Source organism: Anneissia japonica, unplaced genomic scaffold (assembly GCF_011630105.1).
Source record: "Anneissia japonica isolate Jap-2015-1 unplaced genomic scaffold, ASM1163010v1 scaffold640_len1575945_cov177, whole genome shotgun sequence".
Lineage (NCBI taxonomy): Eukaryota > Metazoa > Echinodermata > Crinoidea > Comatulida > Comatulidae > Anneissia > Anneissia japonica.
In genome coordinates, this window is record NW_022684376.1 from 1,003,885 (window position 1) to 1,026,740 (window position 22,856).

A 22,856-nucleotide genomic window follows, 5' to 3' on the forward strand; every position below is an offset into this window, starting at 1 on the left:
CAGTAAGTACAAAATAATTCTTGACAAAAACAACGAGTGGAAAGGGGAAGCGAGGCACCCACAGACAGACACAATGTACGGGATGTCGGAAAAAGAAAAAAAGTGGGAATTATTACGGTATATGTTAATCCATTTTCTCAGAAATCATTATTATGCTATGGTTATCTTTAATTATATGAATTTAGATAGACTGTTAAAGTTAGTAAGTCATTTCCAAATTTGGTTTTATCATCAGCGTACGTTCACTACCGGTATGTAGTTTTCATAATAATGTAGATGCAATTTGATTTTTGTTCAACACAATACATACCGGATAGTCTTTATAGCCTAATTTCAATAATTTCTGATCATTTATATGAAAGTGGATATTTCCTTTTCTGTTTGATACTTCATGTTAGCCTGTCTAAATGCAAAAATAGAAATATGTTTTAGAAATTGATTACATATTGTATTTAGGCCTAATGCATCTTTGCTTTGGAAAATCGCAACAGGTCTACTCGTGTCCCTACGAATGGTCATAACAGTTCAGTAAACGATAAATTTTGGAGAGATAATACTGGAGCGAAAACACTTAAATTTTTCAAAAAAAAAGAGGGAAACCCCCCTCACAAACCCACCCACGCAACTCGATGTCCACTGTGGTGTTATACACATCTAGATGTGTATAAGAGACAGCTATACGACTTCAATAATAGATCCGCCACTGCTCATGGTATCTGCCAAAAATTCTGTAACCAAATTGTGAATTCATTTATATAAAAGGATTGATATGGCTACCTCCTTCAAAACGTAGGAGAATCCATTTGGACCCCAACAATTCCGGGGGGAGGGGAGAACCCCAAAACACATTCTCTTTTATATAGGTCCGTGTATACCAGATTATTTAATTTATTCATAGGGCCTATTTGACATCAATTATTTTATGGGGTTCAGCGGGACAAGGCACCCAAATTGAATAGTAGTAATGTCGCAATATTATGATGTAATAATTCGTAAGTTTTGGACGTTTTTTCTGGGTTGGTGTGTGGCAATGCTCCCGAAATTGCCGAGAAGGTCGACCGTTAAGTCTGACGGGTCTGAACCAAGGGGCAGCCTCTACTAAGGGTCCCGGATTAAAATCCCTGGTGGTGTTCATGAGTGAGGGTCGGAGTTTTTATAGCTTTTTCAGTGGCCAAAAATTGTGCTTTAGACACACTATTTTCATAATTGACAATCGAAATAATAAACGGATAGACAAATATTATTATTTTTTTTAGTCCGACGACCGCGTCGTAGAGTCGGACGGCAGGAATCCAAGCCTGTCCGACTGGGGAGGGAGGGGTAATTTTATCTGACAAAAACCCTTTTCACATCTTGCCCTCCCAACGCACCGTCACTCTGGTTGATGGACGGCCGCGTTGTGAAGCTCGTCATGCATGACCAAATCGATGACGAACTTTCTATAAATAGAATGAAAACACATCGATGGTTCATTGTTGTTGTTTGGGATTGCCGTGTATTGCACAACTGTTCAAGACATATAAAACATCGAACGAACGGGTTCGATATGTATTCAAAAACATATTCAGTTAATAAGCACAAGAGGAAGACCTGGAGGTCCTCGATAACTGTAAGTAGTGTCTGCTAGGCATGCTCAACTTTCGTCAAATTAACACTTTATTATCCTATACTACTAGGCCTAGCCCTGGCCTAGCTACTCTAGAGAGTAGTAGAGCTACTAGAACTTGCCCTACCTGCTACACTAATTACTTAGTTGTACTAGGGCCAGGCCCTTTGCCTGGCCCTTACTGTTTTAGGACTGGCCTATTTATAGTCTTTTTATCGAAAAATTACGGGGCTCAGTCCGACTGCCCCCCCCCCCCACACCACCCATCTCAAAACAAAAAATGAAAAATAAAAGCCCAACTGTCGATTTTGGTCAGGTCTTGGGCACCACAATTTTTTTTTCTTTTTTAGACCATGCTTATACTACTGAAATTGATTGTGGTTTATTTACTAGGGTACTTACAGCACCAAGATACAAATAGTACTATGGGACAAAAACGAGGTCGATTTGGTCGCAAAACGGGAGCAACTGTGCGAAGAACAATTTGGCGGGATCAAATGTTGCTGCAAGAGGTTTGTGTAATACAGAAAAAAGTTGAGTATAACGTCCAAGGAGCCCACAGAAACAAGTTCTTTGAAAAGAAAAAAGAAGTATTAGCAGAATTCAAGAGGCAATTTGACGATGGAGGGCTTGAAGTAGGATTTGTGTCATCATATGGTAGGTATTTAAACTCAGAATAATCTTTAAAAAGAGTAAATTGTGTTAAAGCAGGGAGTTGGTTCCATGTGACCTGGTGGAAGTAGGCCTATACATTCTAATTCATTTTCTCTTGTAAAGAGGAAAATAATATTTTTGATCAAGTAAATTAAAATCTTTCCCTTAGAATTAGTTCATTTTTATCAGATTTTAGCAAACACTAAAAGTTCATTCATTTGAGGATTTATTCAACAATTTTTAATTTACATTGTATACAGTGGCTAAATTGAGTAAAATTTTACAACAGTATCCTCAAAGGTTATATTCTCCTTGATGTGGTGTGACACCAATGGGGGCCCCCTGATGGAGAAGGGCTAACAATTTCTTTGATGAACATCTGTTTTGAAAGAAAAAAGCATTTTAACACTCTGAGCACTATATGAAAATTGCTCCAGTGGGGCTTTGTGGGTGTGGACCCCATGCCAGGGTTATCCGTCCTATGCATTTTTCAAAACCTACATCTAAATGAACCACCAAACCTTGGTAAGTCTTATGTAATCAATCATAATATTAGCTATTTTTGGCTTAAATCTAGTGGTTTTTTCTTTTGTTTGTTTTTAATTTTTTTAATTCTGTAAAGTAGCTTTGTTTGGTCTCGCAGATTATCATCCCTTTTATTCACTAAACAAATGCAAACGATGGGAGTTGCCGAACTTACTGAAAGATAACATCTTGTTTGACCCTCTGCATGAAACAAATGAGTTTGAAGTGGTTTTAGTTGAATACAGCATGGGCAGACCAGTAACCAATCTATCAGAATGCATTGGAATACACAAAAGCAAGGGGGAAGTGCATTGTAAGCAGCCCAGAGATAAGTACGCACATCCAGACGATTTAATCAATGTGGAACAAAACGCCAAAGTATCAAATGCTAATAGAAATAGTGGGAATCGTAAGAAACGTAGAAAAAAATCTGAAGACATTGAGCTAAAAACTCCTACTCCATGTATAAAATACGAAGTCACTTACGCGCGTCCTCGAGAACAATATCCATATTTTACATCTAGACATTTGTACGGTTACACCGAAGGTGAGTAGTGGATAAGGAATATAATTTTGAACAGCATTTATTTAAGATTGTTTTGCATCTATGAATAAAAATGTTACAATTTACAAGGTATATACAATGTTACAAAATATTTCCCAGACGAGTGGAACAAATAATTTGATTATCACTCTTCTCCAGTTTCAAGACATTTTAAAAAATATTTACACATAATTTTCTCTTGTATCAATTTCAAACGCAAGACTGGCATTATTTTTGACAAATATTCTCACAAATGGCTAATAATAGTAATGACAATAATAAATGGTATATTCAATAATACTGTAATATAAATTAATAAATGATTATTGTAATAATTACAGTAACTTTGTACTATTATTTTAAATTAAGTATTAAACAGTTGATCTATAACCTTGGTATGGCAAAGTACCTTCACTGCATGGGTTTAGTCTGGGGGAGGGGAGTTAATTTACTCATTTCTATTTAATTTACCTCATTTGACATTAAAAAATATAAATCTGAATTTGTATTATATAACTGTTTAGGTTCTTCGAAAGGAAAATCAACAAAGAAGCAACGCTGTAACAAGTATCTGTTTGAATTTGAGGAAGATGATGATGATTTCTATTCAGATCACTTTGATTCAGATGATGGTAATATAGGTGATGAAGAAAGCATGGTTTATGTCTACGATCCGGAGTTCTCAATTGGGCCGCCACCATTGTTAAGCCTCAAAGACCATCTGAAATTCTCAGACACACCAACCAGATCACAAAAGAAAAATAAATCACAGAAGAAAAGGAAGATGTGTACTACATGCGATGAGATAAAGATTTCAGGAAAAGACCGTAAAATCACAATACCTTCACCAGATGTGCCAACTACAACCATCATATCCTCATTAGCTAACACAATGGCAGTATCACCAGATAGTCTTCCAAAAATGCCACCAAGTACATCTGTTCTTATTACAAAGTCTTCCGTAATGCCCAAATGTTTGGAAACAATTTTTAAAAGGGATTATATAGAGGGTGCTAGTCTGCCTAGAAGGTTTGTAATCGATTTGACATCTCACGTTTGTGATAATCTACATAAACAAGGAATGAGTAAAGGTGCCACGAATCTGGGAAAAATGGGTCGAAGAATCGTTGTGAATTTCACAAAAGTTCAAAAAGATCTGTCAGAGTCTCTTGTAAATGATGCTTGGAGAGAGAAGAATGGTGTATTGCTTGAAGAAGTTGACAATTTTAGGTAGGCCTTCAAGCCATACGGTAACTGTTTAACTGTATATTAGATTAATGATTCAACTGTAAGCATTTTAATATGCTCAGTAATTATAAGCCGGGCACTTACCCTGCCCGACAGCCGTCGGCGGACACAATTCTACGTAGAATGAAACGCCACGATGTGCGCGTACAAACGATCGTTTTTAATGATGATCCAATCAGAATGCCACCGACAATCAGCAGATGGCCTCTCCTTGTCTTGTGCTCACAGTGAGTGCCCGGTTTTAAAGAATGATGATGATTGATGATCACGATTAGGATGATGATGATTATGATTAGGATGATGCTGAAGATCAGGTTCATGGTGGTAAAAAGGATGAGAATGAGTAGAATGTTACATTGTTTTTGTTTTGAACCCTTTAACTAAAAATTATTTTTATTCTGACACAGGGTTTGCATATTTGGTTTACAGTTCATTTCTAAATACAAGCATGAACTTACGAATGCTCTAAGCAACAGCAAAACCTTTTCTGTCACAGATGTCATCTCAAAAATTAAGACTATTCTGGACCAGTTGCCTGCAAACTAGTAAGTACATCACTTGAGAAAATGGCCAAGTATGCCCCAATCATATTACATTACAGTAATGGCAAATCTTGTAGAAAGTACAGTTCACTCTCCAATTCGAGACCACTCGGAAATATCTCAGAACACCATCAATTCATGTCTGCCCTTACTAAGTACACTATTGACAATATAGGTATTTAATTTTAGACTCAAAAGCAATTTTTGCTTGGAGTCAAGTCATGTCTAGTATGATGATAGTGTTTGCACTTTCATCAGTCCTGGTATCTCTAGAATTGATCATTGTGCCTTGACCTTGCAGACCTTGTTCATTTTTCTGAATATACCTTATTTATTTCTGAATTCTATTAATTTGATTCAATGTATCTGCAGCTTTTACGTAGATGTAAAGACTTCAAAAGGTGCCTCGTCTCACCTGGCATTCAAATCACTTCAACAGCACTTGAAACAGGTGTCTGAAGTAACGACACCACATGCTCTGCTGCTGCAGATGATCACTACCAATGAAACCACAGAGGTACATGTTTTAATAACATATCTCAAGTTAGCACACATTAATCCATCTAGTCTAATTAAAAATTTAAACATGCTGATGGTGCATAATGTTGACAAAAAACTTATATATATATAATTTTTTATTTTTTTTTTTTTCTGTCTTAGATCTTAAATTCAAAAATTGTTCAGCAAAAATCTTGTGGTATCTGCTTTGAAGAACTGCTGCCCTCTATTGGTGGATGTTCTGGTACAGCATTAGGCTCTTGCCAACATTGGTTTTGTGATTATTGCTGGAGGCATCACATTCACACCAGGATTGGGCGAGGTGATTGCTCCATTCTTTGTCCCGTAAGTAAACATTTTGAATACTGTAGTCAGTAATAACAATAATTTTGCTAAATAAGAAAACAAACTTCCACCACCATCCTCAACAAACTTATCTTTAAGTTAACTAATTTACCTAAAATTAACAAGAGTTTAGATTTTGTTTCTAAATAAATATAGTACAGAAACATTTTATTTTTAAATCAGGAATACCGATGTGATAGCAAAGTGGATACACCGACATTAATGTCATTAACATCAAATAGTCAGTTTCAAAACCACTTTAATCACAAGCAGAACAGAATTGTGGATAACGATCCTAGTTGGCATTGGTGTCCAGAACCAGGCTGTCGTCATGTAGGTAAGGTGCGTCAATGCAAGGACAGTCACGGTTTTGTACCATGTGATTGTGGGAAGGCATGGTGTGTTAGATGTAAGGAAGATGTCCATTGGCCAGCATCATGTCAACAAGCTGAGGAGTACAAAAACGTCATTAGGAAGAGAGGTAAACTAAATCATTATATTTGACATTTGAATTAAATCCATGCTAGATGTTAACAGTTTCAAACAGTTATCGAAACTGTTGATTTTTATTCAGCTTTTTAAGTACTCATTCAAATACTTAATCATTACTAATAGAGACTTGAATTCTCCAAACATGGTTGTAACTAATTTTTATATCAGTGTCAAAATTTAAAGTTTTAATTAAATGATTATACATCATTATATTGTTAAAAACTGTACATATAAATGTGCACACAGTACTAAATGACGAAAATGCCACATTTTGTAAAACAAAATCAAAATTTAACATATGGGCTAGAATACATAAATTATCCAAATTCACTGATGTTACGCTGCACAAACTATAGTAATGTGTTTTCTATTTTTTTTCTAGAGGACTACAAGTATATTTCATCAGTACAAGTGAAGAGATGCCCACACTGTCACCGCCATTTCGAAAAGAATGGTGGTTGTCCCAATATGGAATGCATCTGTGGAAAGATATTTTGCTGGGTTTGTTTGGAACCTCATTATTTTTCGCCAGAGTGTTATAACAAAAAAATAAGTTTTGAAGTAAGTCATATTGTGTAATATTTACCTGTTATCTGTGTAAATTTTGTCAAGATATTAATTCGTACACATTTCCTTGAATATGTCAAACTGACATTGCATACAACATGACTAATTTTGGCAGCATTGCTCCATTTACAGCCTTCACTAACATCAAGGGTTCAGTTGGCTAAACTAGTAGTAGCCACTATGTGTGCGCTTAACCGTGGAGATCTCTAGGTCCCCGGTTTTATTCCCATCCCTACTCTCCTTGTGTTTCAGCTAGAGGGCTGAAATGCAAGTTACGATAGTGCACCGTCTTTCTGATGAGATGTTGGTCCCTTGTGCATTATGGCCTGTGCGCACGTTAAAGAACGCAGTACACTATTCGGTAAAGAGTAGGGGATTGTCTCCCAGTGTACTGCCCAATCACCACCAGAAAGACCCCACGGAAATAAGTCTTCTTCAGACTTGGTGTGTTTACACCGAATGAATCAATCCATCCATCGATGACATGATTATAGCATCATATATCATCAGGGATATTATGTCTGGAATATTTCTCGCCCTTAAAGCAAAACTGTATATTGTGTGGACTGTATTTAACTTTTTATTCATTATTGACTATGAGAGTCTGTACAGTTGTTACTTGCCCTATTAGAGATCATGCAATGAGAAGAATATTTTTGGCTGGACATCTCAGAAGTGTTTTTTTATTTGCATTGCAATTTAATCATTGCACTGTTCAATGTACTGTAGTGTTATGTAGCAATTATGTTAGAGTTAGTCATGGCATGTTTTGAATGTCAAATTTGCATGCTAAATTATATTATGGTATGTTGTAATGTAGTAAAGACTGTAATTTCTACAGAAACCATTTTTAGAAGTGTTGTTTTTTTTTTCTCATTCTCAATCGTAGACTGTTGAAATTTATCCTGTAATGATAGGTGTAGCTAAAGATGAGTTTCTTATAAAAGCCTTTGAATTCAAGAAACTGGGCTCCAAATCTGCCATCACCAAGATGAAGAGAGGTATCATTGATTTGCTTATAAAAACGGTAATTGCATTTTGATTTGTAAGCCGACCATATTTAATACACAGTTGGGCCGATTTGTGGAAGTGGACTTCTAATTTCTAATCTAATTTTCAATCAAAAGGAAATTTTTCAGCAACTGTATGCCTACTTTAAAGTCAATCTGAGAGTAGTTTTTGTGAAAAACAACTAAGCTACACATTTAAAGTCATATTATTCTGGGCTTTTGCCCTAGGAAATGCTTGTACGTAAAAATTGGGCATAAATTAGGGGGTGGGCTTATACCTGAGATGGACTTATACCAAAGAACTTATATAGCAGAAGAATGGGCTGCCCCGCATATTTGTATTAAAATTGATGGAACACCCGCCCTCCCACGAATGGGGTAAAATTTGACTATTTTACTAAGTGGAGAAACTACAGGAAACAAATGAACCAGAGCGGCGCCTTTATTATTGCTATGTAGCGCCACCGTGCGGACGGGGTAAAATTGCTCTCTGTGTACCCACAATGCCTTTCAAACGGATGTTCCACTATATTGAGAAGCTGCTCTATCTTCTGCTATTTATTATCTTTGCTTATACCCAAGGAACTACAGTATATTAAGGTTTAGATGGGAAGAACATATGGAAAAAATAACTGTAGTGTCAATGCGTTCCACCCGATCTCCCTTCCAAACATCACGTTTAGTCTTCAGACACCAAGCCCCCACCTCAACTGAACTTCATTTGCTTTGTGGATACAACTTTTAAACATATTGTTATGCAACTAAAGATTATTTGCCTTATGGATGCAAAACTTTAGTTCATATAGCAACAAAAACCAGACAAAATTAGCAAAATATCAAAACATGTATTTTTTATAATATAAAAAAACATATTATCATATTATGATTGTATAATAATAATTAGGTTTAGAATGGTACTAGGCCAGACTCAAGTCACATTGTCTAATTGATAACATTTTTTTTTATGGCCACAGCATGTTAAGACAATCAAGAAAAACTCTTATAGAAAGAATTCTATTAAATATGACCTGTTACCAACCAAGAAGAGAATCTGCAGTTGTGGTAGCACTGAGGAGCAGAGGCAGATCCACACAGAGGCGGTTGCCATGGCAGAGGAAGTTGCTGAGTTTTATACTGAAGTATGTTGCATTCAAAATTATTTTGTTGCATGAATCTGTTTTTAAGGTTTAGAATATAAGTGATGAAAATTAGGATTGATATACACAAAATATCTGGAGAAAATGTAAAACCAGTAGTAACATTATCCAATATTCACAGTGCACTGTGGTAGATGTATGTATGATATAATTTAATTTCAAAATAAGGGTAGGAATGATGTTTTGCCTTACCAGTGTTATCGTACTGAATGCTCAGCTCATTCCCAGCTACTTGCAAAAAAAAACCTTACAGGTGATTCAGGTGGGAATCGATGAAGGTGCTATATATTTTACTAAAAAACCCCACTTTAATTGTCGTAATGATGTGGTTTTTTTCAGACTTGCCATTTGTTAGAGTGGATGTGTGTGCTCGTTGCTTACTCGGTTGTGTCACATAGTAAAAAAATGAAGGGAATTTCTCACTTGCTACCGAAGCTTCTTTGCATTCTAGAGACTCTGGATGAGGTTTGTCATTTCTCCTACTTTCGTAATGTACCTTTCCAGAACACCAATCTGAGAACATAAGGGTGAATGGGGGTCCAGCTACAGGGTCCAGGCATCCCCCACCCCCAAAAAAAGAAACAAAAGAGAAGAAAGAAACTATAAAGGAGAATAAGCTAATTTTCAATTTGAATTCCAAAAATCACCACCACCCACTCAGCCCGCCGCCCCGTTCCACTCAGTGTTTTGCATGTCTCGTCGGCCCTAATTATATTTTTCTCTTGATCCATAACTGATATAGATTCCAATTGACAGGAGCACAAGCAATATTTTCTCTAGGAAATATAAAAAATATCAAATTGCACCCTCATTTCCTTCAGTGAAATTAACATTTGTTGTAATCATCTTCACTATAGATTATTTCTAAAAAGAGAACTATTTGTGCGAATGCAAAAAATACGTTCAGGCAACTTCTAACAAGCGGCAAGAGAAGACGCCAGATCTTATGTAACAATGCAAGTAATGCGAGGATTGAAGAGGAAGAAAAAGTAATGAAGGAAAGAAATTAAAGAAAAAAAATGACTTATTCAAAAGACACTTTAATTGTGAACAATGAACTCAATATTTTTTCTGCTGATGCTAGACCACCTTTTTATTTAAAATTTCAGAACATGGTGCAATATAATATATAAACCTTAAAAAATATTTTAGAATTAATTTATATATTAAGAAAAGTAGTTGTATAAGATATGCAATTTTCTAAACAGTAAAGTATTAAATCGCAATATAGCATTTGGGCTGAAATTCATTGTACTAAAATGTTTATTATTATCCTCATGTAATAAAATACAAGTAAATCAAACTGTTTTGTTTTTTTTAATCAAGTTGAACGCACCACTCTTGTGTGTGCCACCGTTTCAAAGGCCTATGTTAGCAAAGTAAATAAATGCATTAGTGACAAATAAGTGTGATATGCCCCTATTTTGGTGTAATATGACATCAGATGACACCATCATGCCCATGGGCACATTGTCACTTAAAATTTGATAGTATGGACAGAGCTAAGAACTTTATGTTTGGGACATGACTACATGTGAACACCCGTTTCTACAGGTTTATATAGTTACTGGTCCTATTTACATGTGTATATCGAAAATGTTGTTATTTAATTATATATTTCCTTATAAAACATTCTACTGTACCCCCTTGGATACTGACAATTAGACACTACCACTTGCTATGGTGAACAAATACAGTAGTTACAATTCTATGGAACCTCTAATTTTTTTTATTTTGCGTTAACAGATAACTTACGTTCATTATGCAAAGGTTTGGATTTGTCATTGTTTCGTGTTCCTTTGTCAGTCAAAGAAACGTATATGAATGGATTCCAAACTCATCTTAATTATTGTGCAATACACTAACACCAAACTTCAACCATGGGTATTTGTATCATAATTGTACCTTTTTTCGCTTTGCAGTATGTAAATTCTGCTTGTATTAATATATGTAAATGAATAAACTTTTTAAATTATGAACACTCTAGTAGTCTATCATTAAAAAGGTAGTTTTTCAGTAGGAAAATTTAGTGGGTGTATTCGAAACGCTGCTCGCGAACGAGGAACAGTCGGAGAACACGTTCTGGGAAGTCTCGAATACCACGGAACACGTTCGCGAACGCGTTCTTGTTCTCCAAACTCGCACTACCTCGATAGTGGGTGTGATGAAGAACAAACATGGTGGAGGAGGCAGGTTCTCCTACCAAGTAAGAAAATGTCCAAGGATACTACTACGGGGGCGATAGCAGCTGATGGGGAAACTGATAGGGAAGATATGCATTTGTGAAAATGTAATTAATGTGTATAGAATTTCTCATTTTGCGCGACAAACCTGCGATCGGACAGCAAGTCGAGCAGTGAAATGAAATTAAAAAGTTTCTGAAACATTTTCGTGGCAAAGCAAAGGCTACATAACACCGTTTTATTTTTCCTTTTGTATATCAGTAAAAACTTACACATCATTGCAGCCCGTTCTGTGTCAGTAAACGCCATATTGATACAAAACGTTGTCATAGAAACTGCTCTTGGCCGTTCGAAACTCGAGAATTGGTTCTCGGGTTTACGTCGCGTTCGTGAACACACAGGAACAGCGTTTCGAATACACCCAAGGAACAGAATTGTTCGCCGCGAAAGAAAATGGGTGAGCGCTTCGTTTAAAGCTTCGATCTTTCAAAATTAACAAATTAATTCTACATATTTTGTTAATCCCCATGGTAGAAGGTGGCTCTCGACGTTAACAACCTTGATACCACACCTCCTCCCACCTCAGCAAAATGTTCCTAAAGCGATTGACAAAACGTTTTTTTAGACAAAAAGATTTTATCGTCAACGATTTCAAAGAAAGGTTATGAATGCACATTGTTTTGCCTGGAGGTTGGTTGTAGGGGAGTATTTTCTAAAGATAATGAAACGAGAATAAAGATTATTTTAAAATTAAGTAATAAGCTGTGTAAAGAGTGTAAAAAGCAATTTAGCGAGCTGGCATTGAAAAGGAGCTATGTTATCTTGAACGCTAGACACTCGCCTGAGTGGGTGAATTGTCTTTATTTGTAATTGATTTCTTTTGCATTTTGTTCATGTTTTTCTTGTCTCTGTGTTGTTTCCAACCTGCATGTGCCTAATTAAGCCATGACCTGGGTTTTTTGTCACATTCTTTTTATTGTGTTTCTAATAAAGAATGATTGATCGGATTGATCAAGGATGACCCCAAAAAGGTAAAAATTAAACTTTATTTCTTTTTTGGTCCTTACATTAAGAAAGAAAATTTTAAAAAATCAGCGTAAGATTAAAAAACAGCAAAGACGAATATAGTAAATACTGTAAAAAGGGGTCATTAAAATACATTACAATACAAGTGTAAAATTTTAATTTAAAAGCATTTAAAAAAATATATTACAATATTATATAATTTACTAAATTACACAGCAAACAAAAAAAAAAAAAAAAACTTTACATGCGCGAGTGACTGTCAAAGTTGTGGAATAGGTTACTGTATATCAAAAAATATCCCAAACACAACGTTGAGGAACAATTATCTGAAAACCGTAAGCGATTGACAACCTGACCAGGCGTCTGGCTGATAATGTCCACTTCTACCGCACACACAATGGATGTTGACAAGCTTGTGTCCAGTTTAATCTGAACCAGTCATCTCCATTTGTGGATAATGGATAGTTTCGTGTAAAGCCCAGTATTCCGTGGTTTTGCCACAACTTCAAAGTATTGAGGGCTCTGCGTGATACCTGTGATTGGTTCAAAGCTTGGCCGAGGGCTCAATTCTGGCAGTTCAAAGTTGAATCGCTGTAGAAGACTTGACATAAATATGTAAATCTCCATTTTAGCTAAGCTCTCACCTAGACAGGCCCGTCGACCTAAATGTAAATAAAAGCAGATTTAAACGATAATAGGTGTAAAGTGGTCAAAGCGGTGACGAAAGGTGAATACTGTATGTGTAAACATAATTTGCAATTTTATTTTTATCATTCCATTTCATTTATTCAGACATAAGTGCCTTTGAGCTCTAAAAACAATTACACAGTCACCATGACAAAAGTCTGAAGCCCTAGTAAGGAGGGATAACGCGCGTGTGCGCTTAGAGTATCAGACACACGTATGTTTGTATTACAAAGAAAGATAATACCAGGTCTATCTAAAACATTTACCTAAACCAAATGGTATGAAAGCTTCCCTCTTTCTAAAGGTTTTTTCATCCGCATCCAAAAACCTTTCTGGCTTGAATTCGAAGGGATCGTTCCAGTATTTCGGATCCGTGTGTACGAATGCTAAGTTGACATTAAAAACCGTATTTGCTGGAATGTCGTATCCATTTAGGACGAAATCTGAGGTGGTGCGATGAGGTAATAGAGAAGCCGCAATACTCCCAAGACGTTGAACCTCGCAAATTGTTGCTTCAAAATACGGAACTAGTAGTCGGTCTGATATCTTCAGAGGACGCTCTCCAGCAGTAGCATTCCGAATCTCATCATGGACCTATGAGGATAATTAAAGTACAGAGGCAAAATCTTAACCCAATTTTAAAGAGCGATATTGACTATATATACACCGTATAAATTAAATATAGATTTATTTAAATGTTTTAATTGTTCAAAAATAGGGCTGGTGTTGCTCCGCTGAGTTGTAAATCAAACTATCTCGTTTTGGATTGTGGAGACTAGCTAACAATTTTACATTTAATAATGTTGCAATTTGTTATTCAAAACGGGTTTTTCGGTAGGACCGCAAATACGTATGTGTAACGTTATTTCTAACTATATTTACAAATGTTGCTGCAATATTGTCATAATTTTATTTTATTACATAGGCCTAACAGATTTCGCAACGTTGGCAAATGTACTGTAATAATGTTCTGTGTTTGCTATAGTGGTAAAACTAGTATTTCTACTCTCTTCTCTCTTCATTGAATTCGTCAAAATTAACTGTTAAGGAAAATGTTTTGGTTGATAAACATGAACAGTTATCTCAGGCGGACTTTTTAATTTCCGAAATACAGTAGTAATTATAATCTAAAATATGAGTTGCACAGAACACTTACAATCCCCTTTCATTATTCTTTCTATCTAGTCTAAGTACGTTCGTATTTGTACTTACACGTCTTTGTACAGCAGGATAACAAACCATATACAGAAGAAACCACATTATTGTGTTAGTCGTAGTATCGGTACCTGCAATAAAAAGCGTCAGAATTGTTCTCCATAGATACGCTGCACCATCAGACACAGATTTTCCCGCTATATAGACCGACTTTCCCGTGCTAGGCATACTTTTTTCAATGTCGCTTGACCCGGATTCTCCTGCCTCAGATTCCTCTTCAACTTGCAACAGCAGCATATCAATAAGGTCGCGGATGTTACTTTTATCGAATGTGTCTTTGTGTTCCTTCATGTGCGTGTGTACAAAACGAGTAATACTGTCTGCATATTGTTTCTTTTTTACAAAATATTTAACGAGAAACGGAAACGCTTGCTGTATTCTGCCACGATGTGAGTAGTTGAAAAATGCATTCACGTTTTTGAGAAGATCTTGGAATTGCGGATCATCGTATTCATATCGTTTTCCAAAACTGACCGAACAGATTATGTTGGATACGGCATTCATGATATATTTTAGTGGATAGAAGTTGCTATGTTCTTTCTCAATCTCCGTGCATAGTTTGCTGGCTTCAACACGAATTTGTTCCTCAAGACTTCTCTTGCCCATCCCAAAGTGCCGGAGACCAGTGACTAGCCATCTTCGATGCGTTTTCCAATCGTGGCCGTTTTCGTTAAAAACACCACCTAAAACACAAGGATGCCATACTATAGTATTTATTGAATGTTTTTTTCGAGAAATATCAATTAATATTATATCCTACACAGTCAGACATTTTATAAACGACACTCAAGATATTAAATTGACATATTTTTAGAAAACAAATTATTCAATTTTAGGTATACCATTACATATCTAAGTATAGTACGGTAATAATTTCATATTCTGCAGACAGGTTATCCCACATTTATTCTCATATTTCATCTGCAAAAAAAGTTTAATATTGTAATAACATTATTATGTAGGCCACTATATGTGCCTCACAACGGAATCACAACGCCTATTATAATTTCTAAACTATTAGAAAAAAATGAACTTTTATTATTGGTAACTTCCGCTTATTGCAATATTTTTTTCAATAATGTAGTCATTTATATAGCGCTCTTACCCAGAGGTAACGAAACTAGAGTGATGTGTGTGCCAATCAAAGATCTTATAAACTAAAAACTTTTGAACTTTGACTGCTTTGACCATAGCGTACGCCGCGCGACTTTACGTTTACGCGTAACAATTAGAAGCGTCCGATTTTACGATGCGCCCTCTTTTAAAAAATAAGGAACAAACATAGAGCTATTAAACAACTAGAGTGCTGACAAGATGGCGGAGCAATGCAGAGTTATGTATGTGTACCATCCAAGATGGCTATTAAGCATCCTATTCAAAAATAAAGTACCAAAAAATGAAAATTAAAATCGTGTACATTACACCCATACACCGCAACGCTCGAGTTTCAAACATACGGGTAACTATGGAGTAACTAGATGTACTGAACTTTCTGTGTAAATTGAGGGCGCAATTGCAAACGACGGCGCTTAGGCGAAATTTGATTGGCTGAATCTATGGGTGTATTCGAAACGCTGTTCGCGAACGAGGAACAATCGGAGAACACGTTCGCGAACGCGTTCTTGTTCTCAAAACTCACACTACCTCGATAGTGGGTGTGATGAAGAACAAACATGGCGGAGGAGGCAGGTTCTCCTACCAAGTAAGAAAATGTCCAAGGATACTACTACGGGGGCGGTAGCAGCTGATGGGGAAACAGATAGGGAAGATATGCATTTGTGAAAATGTAATTAATGTGTATAGAATTTCTCATTTTGCGCGACAAACCTGCGATCGGACAGCAAGAAATTAAAAAATTTCTGAAACATTTTCGTGGCAAAGCAAAGGCTAAATAACACCGTTTTATTTTTCCTTTTGTTTATATCAGTAAAAACTTACACATCGTTGCAGCCTGTTCTGTGTCAGTAAACGCCATATTGATACAAAACGTTGTCATAGAAACTGCTCTTGGCCGTTCGAAACTCGAGAATTGGTTCTCGGGTTTACGTCACGTTCGTGAAAACACAGGAACAGCGTTTCGAATACATGTCTTGGATGGTACCAAAGGCTACGTTCAGACCTGTGAGATACGCCAGGCGTATCTAACGCCGGGCGTACGTTAATCCATGGCGTAACTAGCGAGATGTCCAGACTGGGCGATTAATGAACGCTAGCGTAAGTATTCGCGCGAAATATTCAGCTCTGCGTATTTCGAACATCGAATACATTGCAGTTCTAGCATCGCTCTCTAGTATTCTTATTATATCTCTATGGGAACAAACCGTACTTGGTAACGAACTTTGGCGTAACGCGAACACCCTATCTCAGATCCATGGCAACGCCCTCTCCCAAAACTGAACTTTTCTGTGTCAAATCGACGCTTCTATTTGTTACGCGTAAAATCGCGGAGAACGCCTCTTGTGTCTATAAGATCCTTGGTGCCATGCATAAATAGAATTTCGCATTTAGGTGGGAGTGGAAAGTTGGGATAGACAAGATGCAGCTGTTTGTTACGAGGTTAGTCAATTGTAAAACGAGCTATGTGTTGTACTTGGTGTAGGGGCAGAACATCGCAGTTTAGTAAGTGTGGTTTGGGGAGGTGGAATTTTCTAAAATGGTCGCGTAATCTTGCACTACTATCTTCAATTTAGGATGTGTACTGAGATTAAGTACAAATAATAAGAATTTCACAAGTCCATCTTATTCTACGTTTCGCTTCTATTTAATAATAAATAAATAATAATAAAAAGACACAAACTATAAAACTGCCTGAGTTGGACAACGCACTATATCTGCCTCAGTTGGACGGCGCTGTCTCAGTTGGACGTAAGAAAAAGTGATAATCATCATCTGCATGTGACTCATCTTTGACTTACCTCGCAACTTCCAACGATTAAATGTACATCATGCAAGGACAAAATACTTAACTTATTATAAGTAGCAATATAAATATAAAGGTACGGGTAGTCTGATTTGAGATGTGGTAATAATTATATAGATAGGCCTATAATGAGAAAGGTCAATAAGTAAAGAGTCAAGAAAGTGAAAATTGCATAATTTAATGTTTTTAATTGTTAAAGGCATCACTTGTTGATATTTAATATTATATTTTTTTTTTATTATAGTATATTGTTTGACTGTTGTTTGACTGGAATATGTTTATATTATATAATTTATTCTTAAAGAGGTACATGAAAGTAAGTTTGTATTTTATGTAAGTCAATAACCTTAAGGGACATTAGATTTATGATATAAATTTTTAGTGTAAGATATGATAGTTGATCCTGCATAGATCCCGAGAGCACTAGCACATCTTTGTTGTCAATATCAAGCAAACAAAGTTATTAAAGTATAATATTCGCGAAAAGGTGTGTATTCAGTTATTAATCTAATACCTTCAAATTTCTAAAAATGCGTTTTATGCTCTCCCTCAAATACGACAAAGTAACTAAAACAGCGCTGTTTAGCATTGTTACACATATTTTAATTTTAAAACGACCTAGGAGTCCGTCCATACAAAAGGTATTAGTCTGATACATAAAGGCTACGGTATCTAATGAATGAATTTCCCGTACTACGCTTGGCTCTCTTTGATTTCTATTACATTGAGGTGGTAATGATTGATACTAGGAATATGGCGCGTCTAACATAGGCCTACATTTTATGATTGCTTTGTTTAAAATCTCCGATTGCCAACACAAGTTTCAGGCGAAGAGTAAATCTTCACCTTGTCCACTCTGAAGTGGTTCTTTAAAGTTTGTTTGTTTGGGGTCTGATTTTTGTCAACTTGTGTTTCTCATCCTGTTTTACCCTCTTTTTCTAGCCTATACCTAGAGTAGCTTATTGCCTTGTATTGGCGAATTCTCTTTTTAAAAGTGCGTGACAAGGCATATAATAAAAACATATGTCTGATGGCAGAGAAAATTCTAACAAGTCATGTATTAAATACCTCGGTTGTTGACAACGATGTTAGTGGAAAATCCATGGCACTTATGCCATTTTTTTTTATGTCATTTTTTTTTTGTATTTCCAAATTTTTTTTTATTTCCAAAGCAGAAAAAAAAACCAAAAGAAATCCTGTGCTCAGGGACACATAAAAGCACACAAAAACCAAAGACAAAAGACGACGGTTGACCAAAAAAATTGCGATACATACAGTCAACTGGTGTTATGGCATTGTTTAGTTTGAAAACATTGGCCTGCTTGACTATGGTTATACAGTACCTCTTTGCTAACTAGGAAACTTAATGTTAAGTTCCAAACATCCAAAAAACAGTTCCTTTTATTTTAGATCAGACACAGGTACATACTTTCATATTTTTTAATCTGAACTTAATTGTGTAAGATACTTCATACTAAAGTTCAAGTATTTTTTTTTTGTTGCAAATTATACATGTTCACAAGTTATATTTTTATAAATCATTTAGTGATGATGGTGTTGTCTTATTCTCCTTACTAATCTTTACTCCCTGTTGGTAAAATATTACCTTTATTATAATTGTATTTGCGATAAAATAAACGAAAGGAATGAAAATGTGTATGGAATTTAAATAGCACATATTGATAAAGCACAGGCTCTAAACAAAACTGCTGTTAGGAAAGTACAATAGGTTGATATGGTCTGTTTCATCTTTTGTTACATTTTATTTATATGATGTTGTCGTTTCCGCTTCTTGTTTAAACATACGTCTATGGTAATATTTTTCTTTAAGAGGTAGAAACAGTTAAACAAACATGAATGTATGGCACTCGCCTTTATAGCGAGAGATTCCAATCCCACCAGACACTTTCTTCAGAAACCCAAAAAGAACTTTTCGTTAAATGGCTATACTTGATACAATGAGAATATTAGTACCTCTACGCAACTAAATTAGCTAAATTGATCAGTGACAATGAAACATTTGTATATCAGTTGCGTAAACAAGTGTCTCTGGTGAGAATGAAACATTTACTCAGTGGATACATATTAACAGCCACATAAATATAAATATTATGCATTACTATTGAATGTAAATACTTCAGACCTACCTTTAACTCCAAAAGTGTGCCGGGCCCCGGCAAGATTGGCTCTTTCTTGAAATACATCCGCGTGTTTTATTAGTAACTCTCGAGCAAGCTTCGCATCGTTGATTATTACATTTATCTCCGAGCCCATGTAGAATGCAACAACCGAACCATATTGGTTTGCCCATTGCGTAAATGATGCTGATGGGTTCGAACGATTGATCCAAGGAAGAGAACCCAGCAAAGGTAGCCTGGGTGGACCAGGTGGCAAGTTAACTGACAAATTTTGTCGCAGTTTTTTGTGAATGTAGAGCATACATACGATTGTACCAATAAGCAAGAAGCCAGCGTAAAATCGTATGTTGCTTAAATATGGAAAATACGATAGAAGCATGTTATAGGCAGCAGGCTCCTTCATGGTTACGACACGCCTCACTTCATGTCCCACAGCATAATGAGAATTCGCATATTGAAATCACTCTAAATAACGAAGTCATTTAATCCACGGTTATATACCGAACAAAGACCACTGTCACGTTACATGCACATATAAGTTGGCCTATTTCAGAAAGCCGGTCAAAACAGTAATAAAAAGAAAACTCGGCAATATTCCAAAACTTCAATAACTAACACAAACGCCAATAAGCAAAATTGCAACAACATTTTTGCCAAAACGACTCTCCAATAAGCATGAAGTACTGTTTTATGAATTAATTAATTTCGTTGACAAGTATAGGCTAGAGTGCTTGTTCGTTTTCATCCTTATAGGCTAAAGCCGGGCACACAATGCTCAGAAGACGCGATTCCGTTCACAGGATCGTTTTTAATGACGATCCTCTCACAAACTGCCACCGAATCAGCAGACGGCGTCGCATCGTCAATCACACAGAGAGAGTGAAGATGGATTTGTCAGCTGACGACAGTTTTAAAAACTTCGCTACTATGAAGTAGTTACATTAACATAGAGACATTCATTCCGGGTATTTATCTTTGACCTTACACTACTGCCGTTTCCATACATATCTGTTGTTTTGATGTTTTTTTACCCGATTATTATAACCATCATGTATTCATTTATGCCGTACTTCATAATTTGAAATTTGGTTTGCAGTGAAAATGCATTATAATTATATTTAGTTTAGACCTAGTTTTGAAGTGAAAAAATGTAGGATTCCAATCTATTTTAGTATACAATGGCAATATTTGGCAATCGTGCTCCAAGTCACATTAATAGATTCTTTTGATTATCGTTGAAATGTTGAAAAGAAAAAAATGAATTCATTTTGTATTTCAGTGTACCGTACTTACTCGTTCTTGTACCACAGGTAATACACCATGTACAGGAGAAACCACATTATTGTGTTAGTCGTTGTCGGCCCTATCAGTCCTGTCATAAAAAGAGTTAGAATTGATCTCCAAGGTTAAGCTGCATCCGTCAGCAGACACAAATGTTCCCGATATAGACAGATTTTCCGTTGCTAGACGTAGTTTTTCCGCTCCGCAAGTCGTCGAAACAGACTCTCCTGCCTCAGAGTCATCTGTATTTTGCAACAGCAGCATGAATGTGCGTTTGTGTTCTTTCACTTGCATGTGCAAAAATTGAATAATGTTCTGTGCATGGTGATTTCGTTTTATATTTCATATAGGAATGGTAGCACTTCTTCTCTGTTATGGTGTGAGTATGCAAATATGCAAATAATGATTACTGTGAAAATAAAACACGTTTGCGAAAGGGACTTAAAGTTTAGTAGGTCTATGATTGCCAAATGTTTACATATTTTAAAATGATTTCCCATGTTGTCTATTTGTAAACGAATCTCTTGCCCACTAATACAACAATCTGTAAAGAAATCGGCTCAGGTCTATGGAACGATCCATAACTTTTACCCTCTTGTCTTTTTATGTTTTGCCTACTTCACGAATCCAGTATTCTTGATTCGTAGAGTAGACAAGACACAGAATTTGAATTAAATCTTTTTTTTAATATCGCTAAATAATGAGAGCCGTTCTGACCAGTATGATACAATTTAAAATACATAAAATTAATAATATTTAAAATATTTTCCCTTATAATCATACACTGGTTGCTTTGAATAAATGACACAGGGACTACACCTACAATCAAACAAATACAATAAGTTTATTCAAAGGTGTTGGCCCAGTCAGATTAATCCGACAGGTTTAATGTAATCATGTTAGGTAGATCAGTAGTGGCGCCAGAATTTGCCCGACTGGGGTCCAATGTCTCCGACGGGGGGTGGGGGCGATGTTCCCGACGAAAAAGGTGGGCGTGGTCGGGCGTCGCTCAATATCTCTCGAAAGTGTTCCATGTGGGCGAAAAAAACAAAACAATGTAGGGGTTTCAAAGGCTTATTTAGGCCTAATCGATTTTGGAGTGAACTAATATGTAGAAAATGCATATACAATTTTTTTTCGCCGAATTGTGTGTTTCTTCTCAACGAGTGGGGAGGAGCTGGTCCCCTTCCCCTTCCCCGCTGGCTCCACCCCTGGGTAAAGGTAGGAGAATAACCCATCTAGCAGTGTCATTCTATTCTGCTGAATTGTGTATAGGCGTGGTACGCTACTACTACTGTTGCCGCCGTTTATTAGCTTCATGTTCACACATTCCACAACGACAGGGGATGGAATATCTATTTGAAATTGAACACAAAATATACGGATACCAATCAATAAATTTATTCAATGATTTATTTGATTGTTAATTACTTAGGTCTATGCCATGATTCAGTAGAACATTTACCCTTTTTAGATTAATCCTGGGGATTAATCGCAGATATACATAATGGCGGTCATGTTCGGACCATTCAGACTAACCTTTCACTCCAAAAGCCGGAACACTTCAATATCGGCTCTTTTTAAAACTACCTCTACCTTTTTTATTAGTAACTCTCGGGATATCCTCGGGCGTAGTAGAATGTAACAACAGATCCATATGGGCAAAGGCCCATTGTGTAAATGTACCGTACTGAACGGGTTCTGACGGTTTCAAATCCAAAGAATAGATCCAATGGCAGCCAGGTGGCCCATGTGGTAAGTTTAACTTGTCAACTTGTTAACGAATTAATTAATTAAATTTGCCTAAATTAGGTAAAGACACTTATTTAGGTTTACACTTTTACCGCACTCTGGAAGCACGTGCGAGCGAAGAGTATGAAACTGCAAGATGTCCCACTCTCGTGGTTTCGTTTGAACGTAATCCTATTTCAAAAGTACTGCCAGGAAGTTTCGAGCGAACTCTATTCGAATTCTAATAGAGCGCCCCTATCTCGCGTTTCTTAACGTTCCACCGCGCATACAAAAAGAGCAGTCGGGAGTCTTGCAATAGACCTTTCCAGAGTGTCAATCAAACTTAACAACTGACTAATCAGAACAGCGCTAGGAATGCGCGCGCGTCTTACAAACACACGTGTTGTCCCACAAACGCACGTGTTCGCGTATGTTTTAACACTGCTGTCTTTGTGTGACCTAAGCAACAATATCCAAGGGGCGGAGC

At 36.4% G+C, this 22,856-nt stretch overlaps 2 protein-coding genes across 3 annotated transcripts; one reads left to right on the plus strand and one right to left on the minus strand.

Moving 5' to 3' along the window:
- The first annotated feature begins 1,466 nt into the window (after positions 1 to 1,466).
- Positions 1,467 to 11,167, plus strand: LOC117105661. Of its 2 annotated transcripts, XM_033246869.1 has the most exons (13): positions 1,467 to 1,609; positions 2,000 to 2,263; positions 2,904 to 3,332; positions 3,854 to 4,559; positions 4,985 to 5,122; positions 5,492 to 5,636; positions 5,780 to 5,962; positions 6,146 to 6,443; positions 6,837 to 7,015; positions 7,911 to 8,048; positions 9,006 to 9,170; positions 9,528 to 9,653; positions 10,046 to 11,167. In XM_033246869.1, exons 2-13 carry the CDS (start codon positions 2,032 to 2,034, stop codon positions 10,196 to 10,198), a joined length of 2,892 nt encoding a protein of 963 aa, XP_033102760.1. In that variant the 5' UTR covers positions 1,467 to 1,609; positions 2,000 to 2,031; the 3' UTR covers positions 10,199 to 11,167. The 2 variants fall into 2 exon arrangements, with proteins under 2 accessions (XP_033102760.1, XP_033102769.1); XM_033246878.1 differs by lacking the exon at positions 7,911 to 8,048.
- Positions 10,500 to 19,822, minus strand: LOC117105673 (cytochrome P450 2J5-like). The gene is made up of 4 exons (XM_033246892.1): positions 19,367 to 19,822; positions 14,297 to 14,982; positions 13,351 to 13,678; positions 10,500 to 13,059 (listed from the first exon to the last, which is right to left on the minus strand). Exons 1-4 carry the CDS (start codon positions 19,758 to 19,760, stop codon positions 12,836 to 12,838), a joined length of 1,632 nt encoding a protein of 543 aa, XP_033102783.1. The 5' UTR covers positions 19,761 to 19,822; the 3' UTR covers positions 10,500 to 12,835.
- Between the last annotated feature and the right edge of the window lie 3,034 nt (positions 19,823 to 22,856).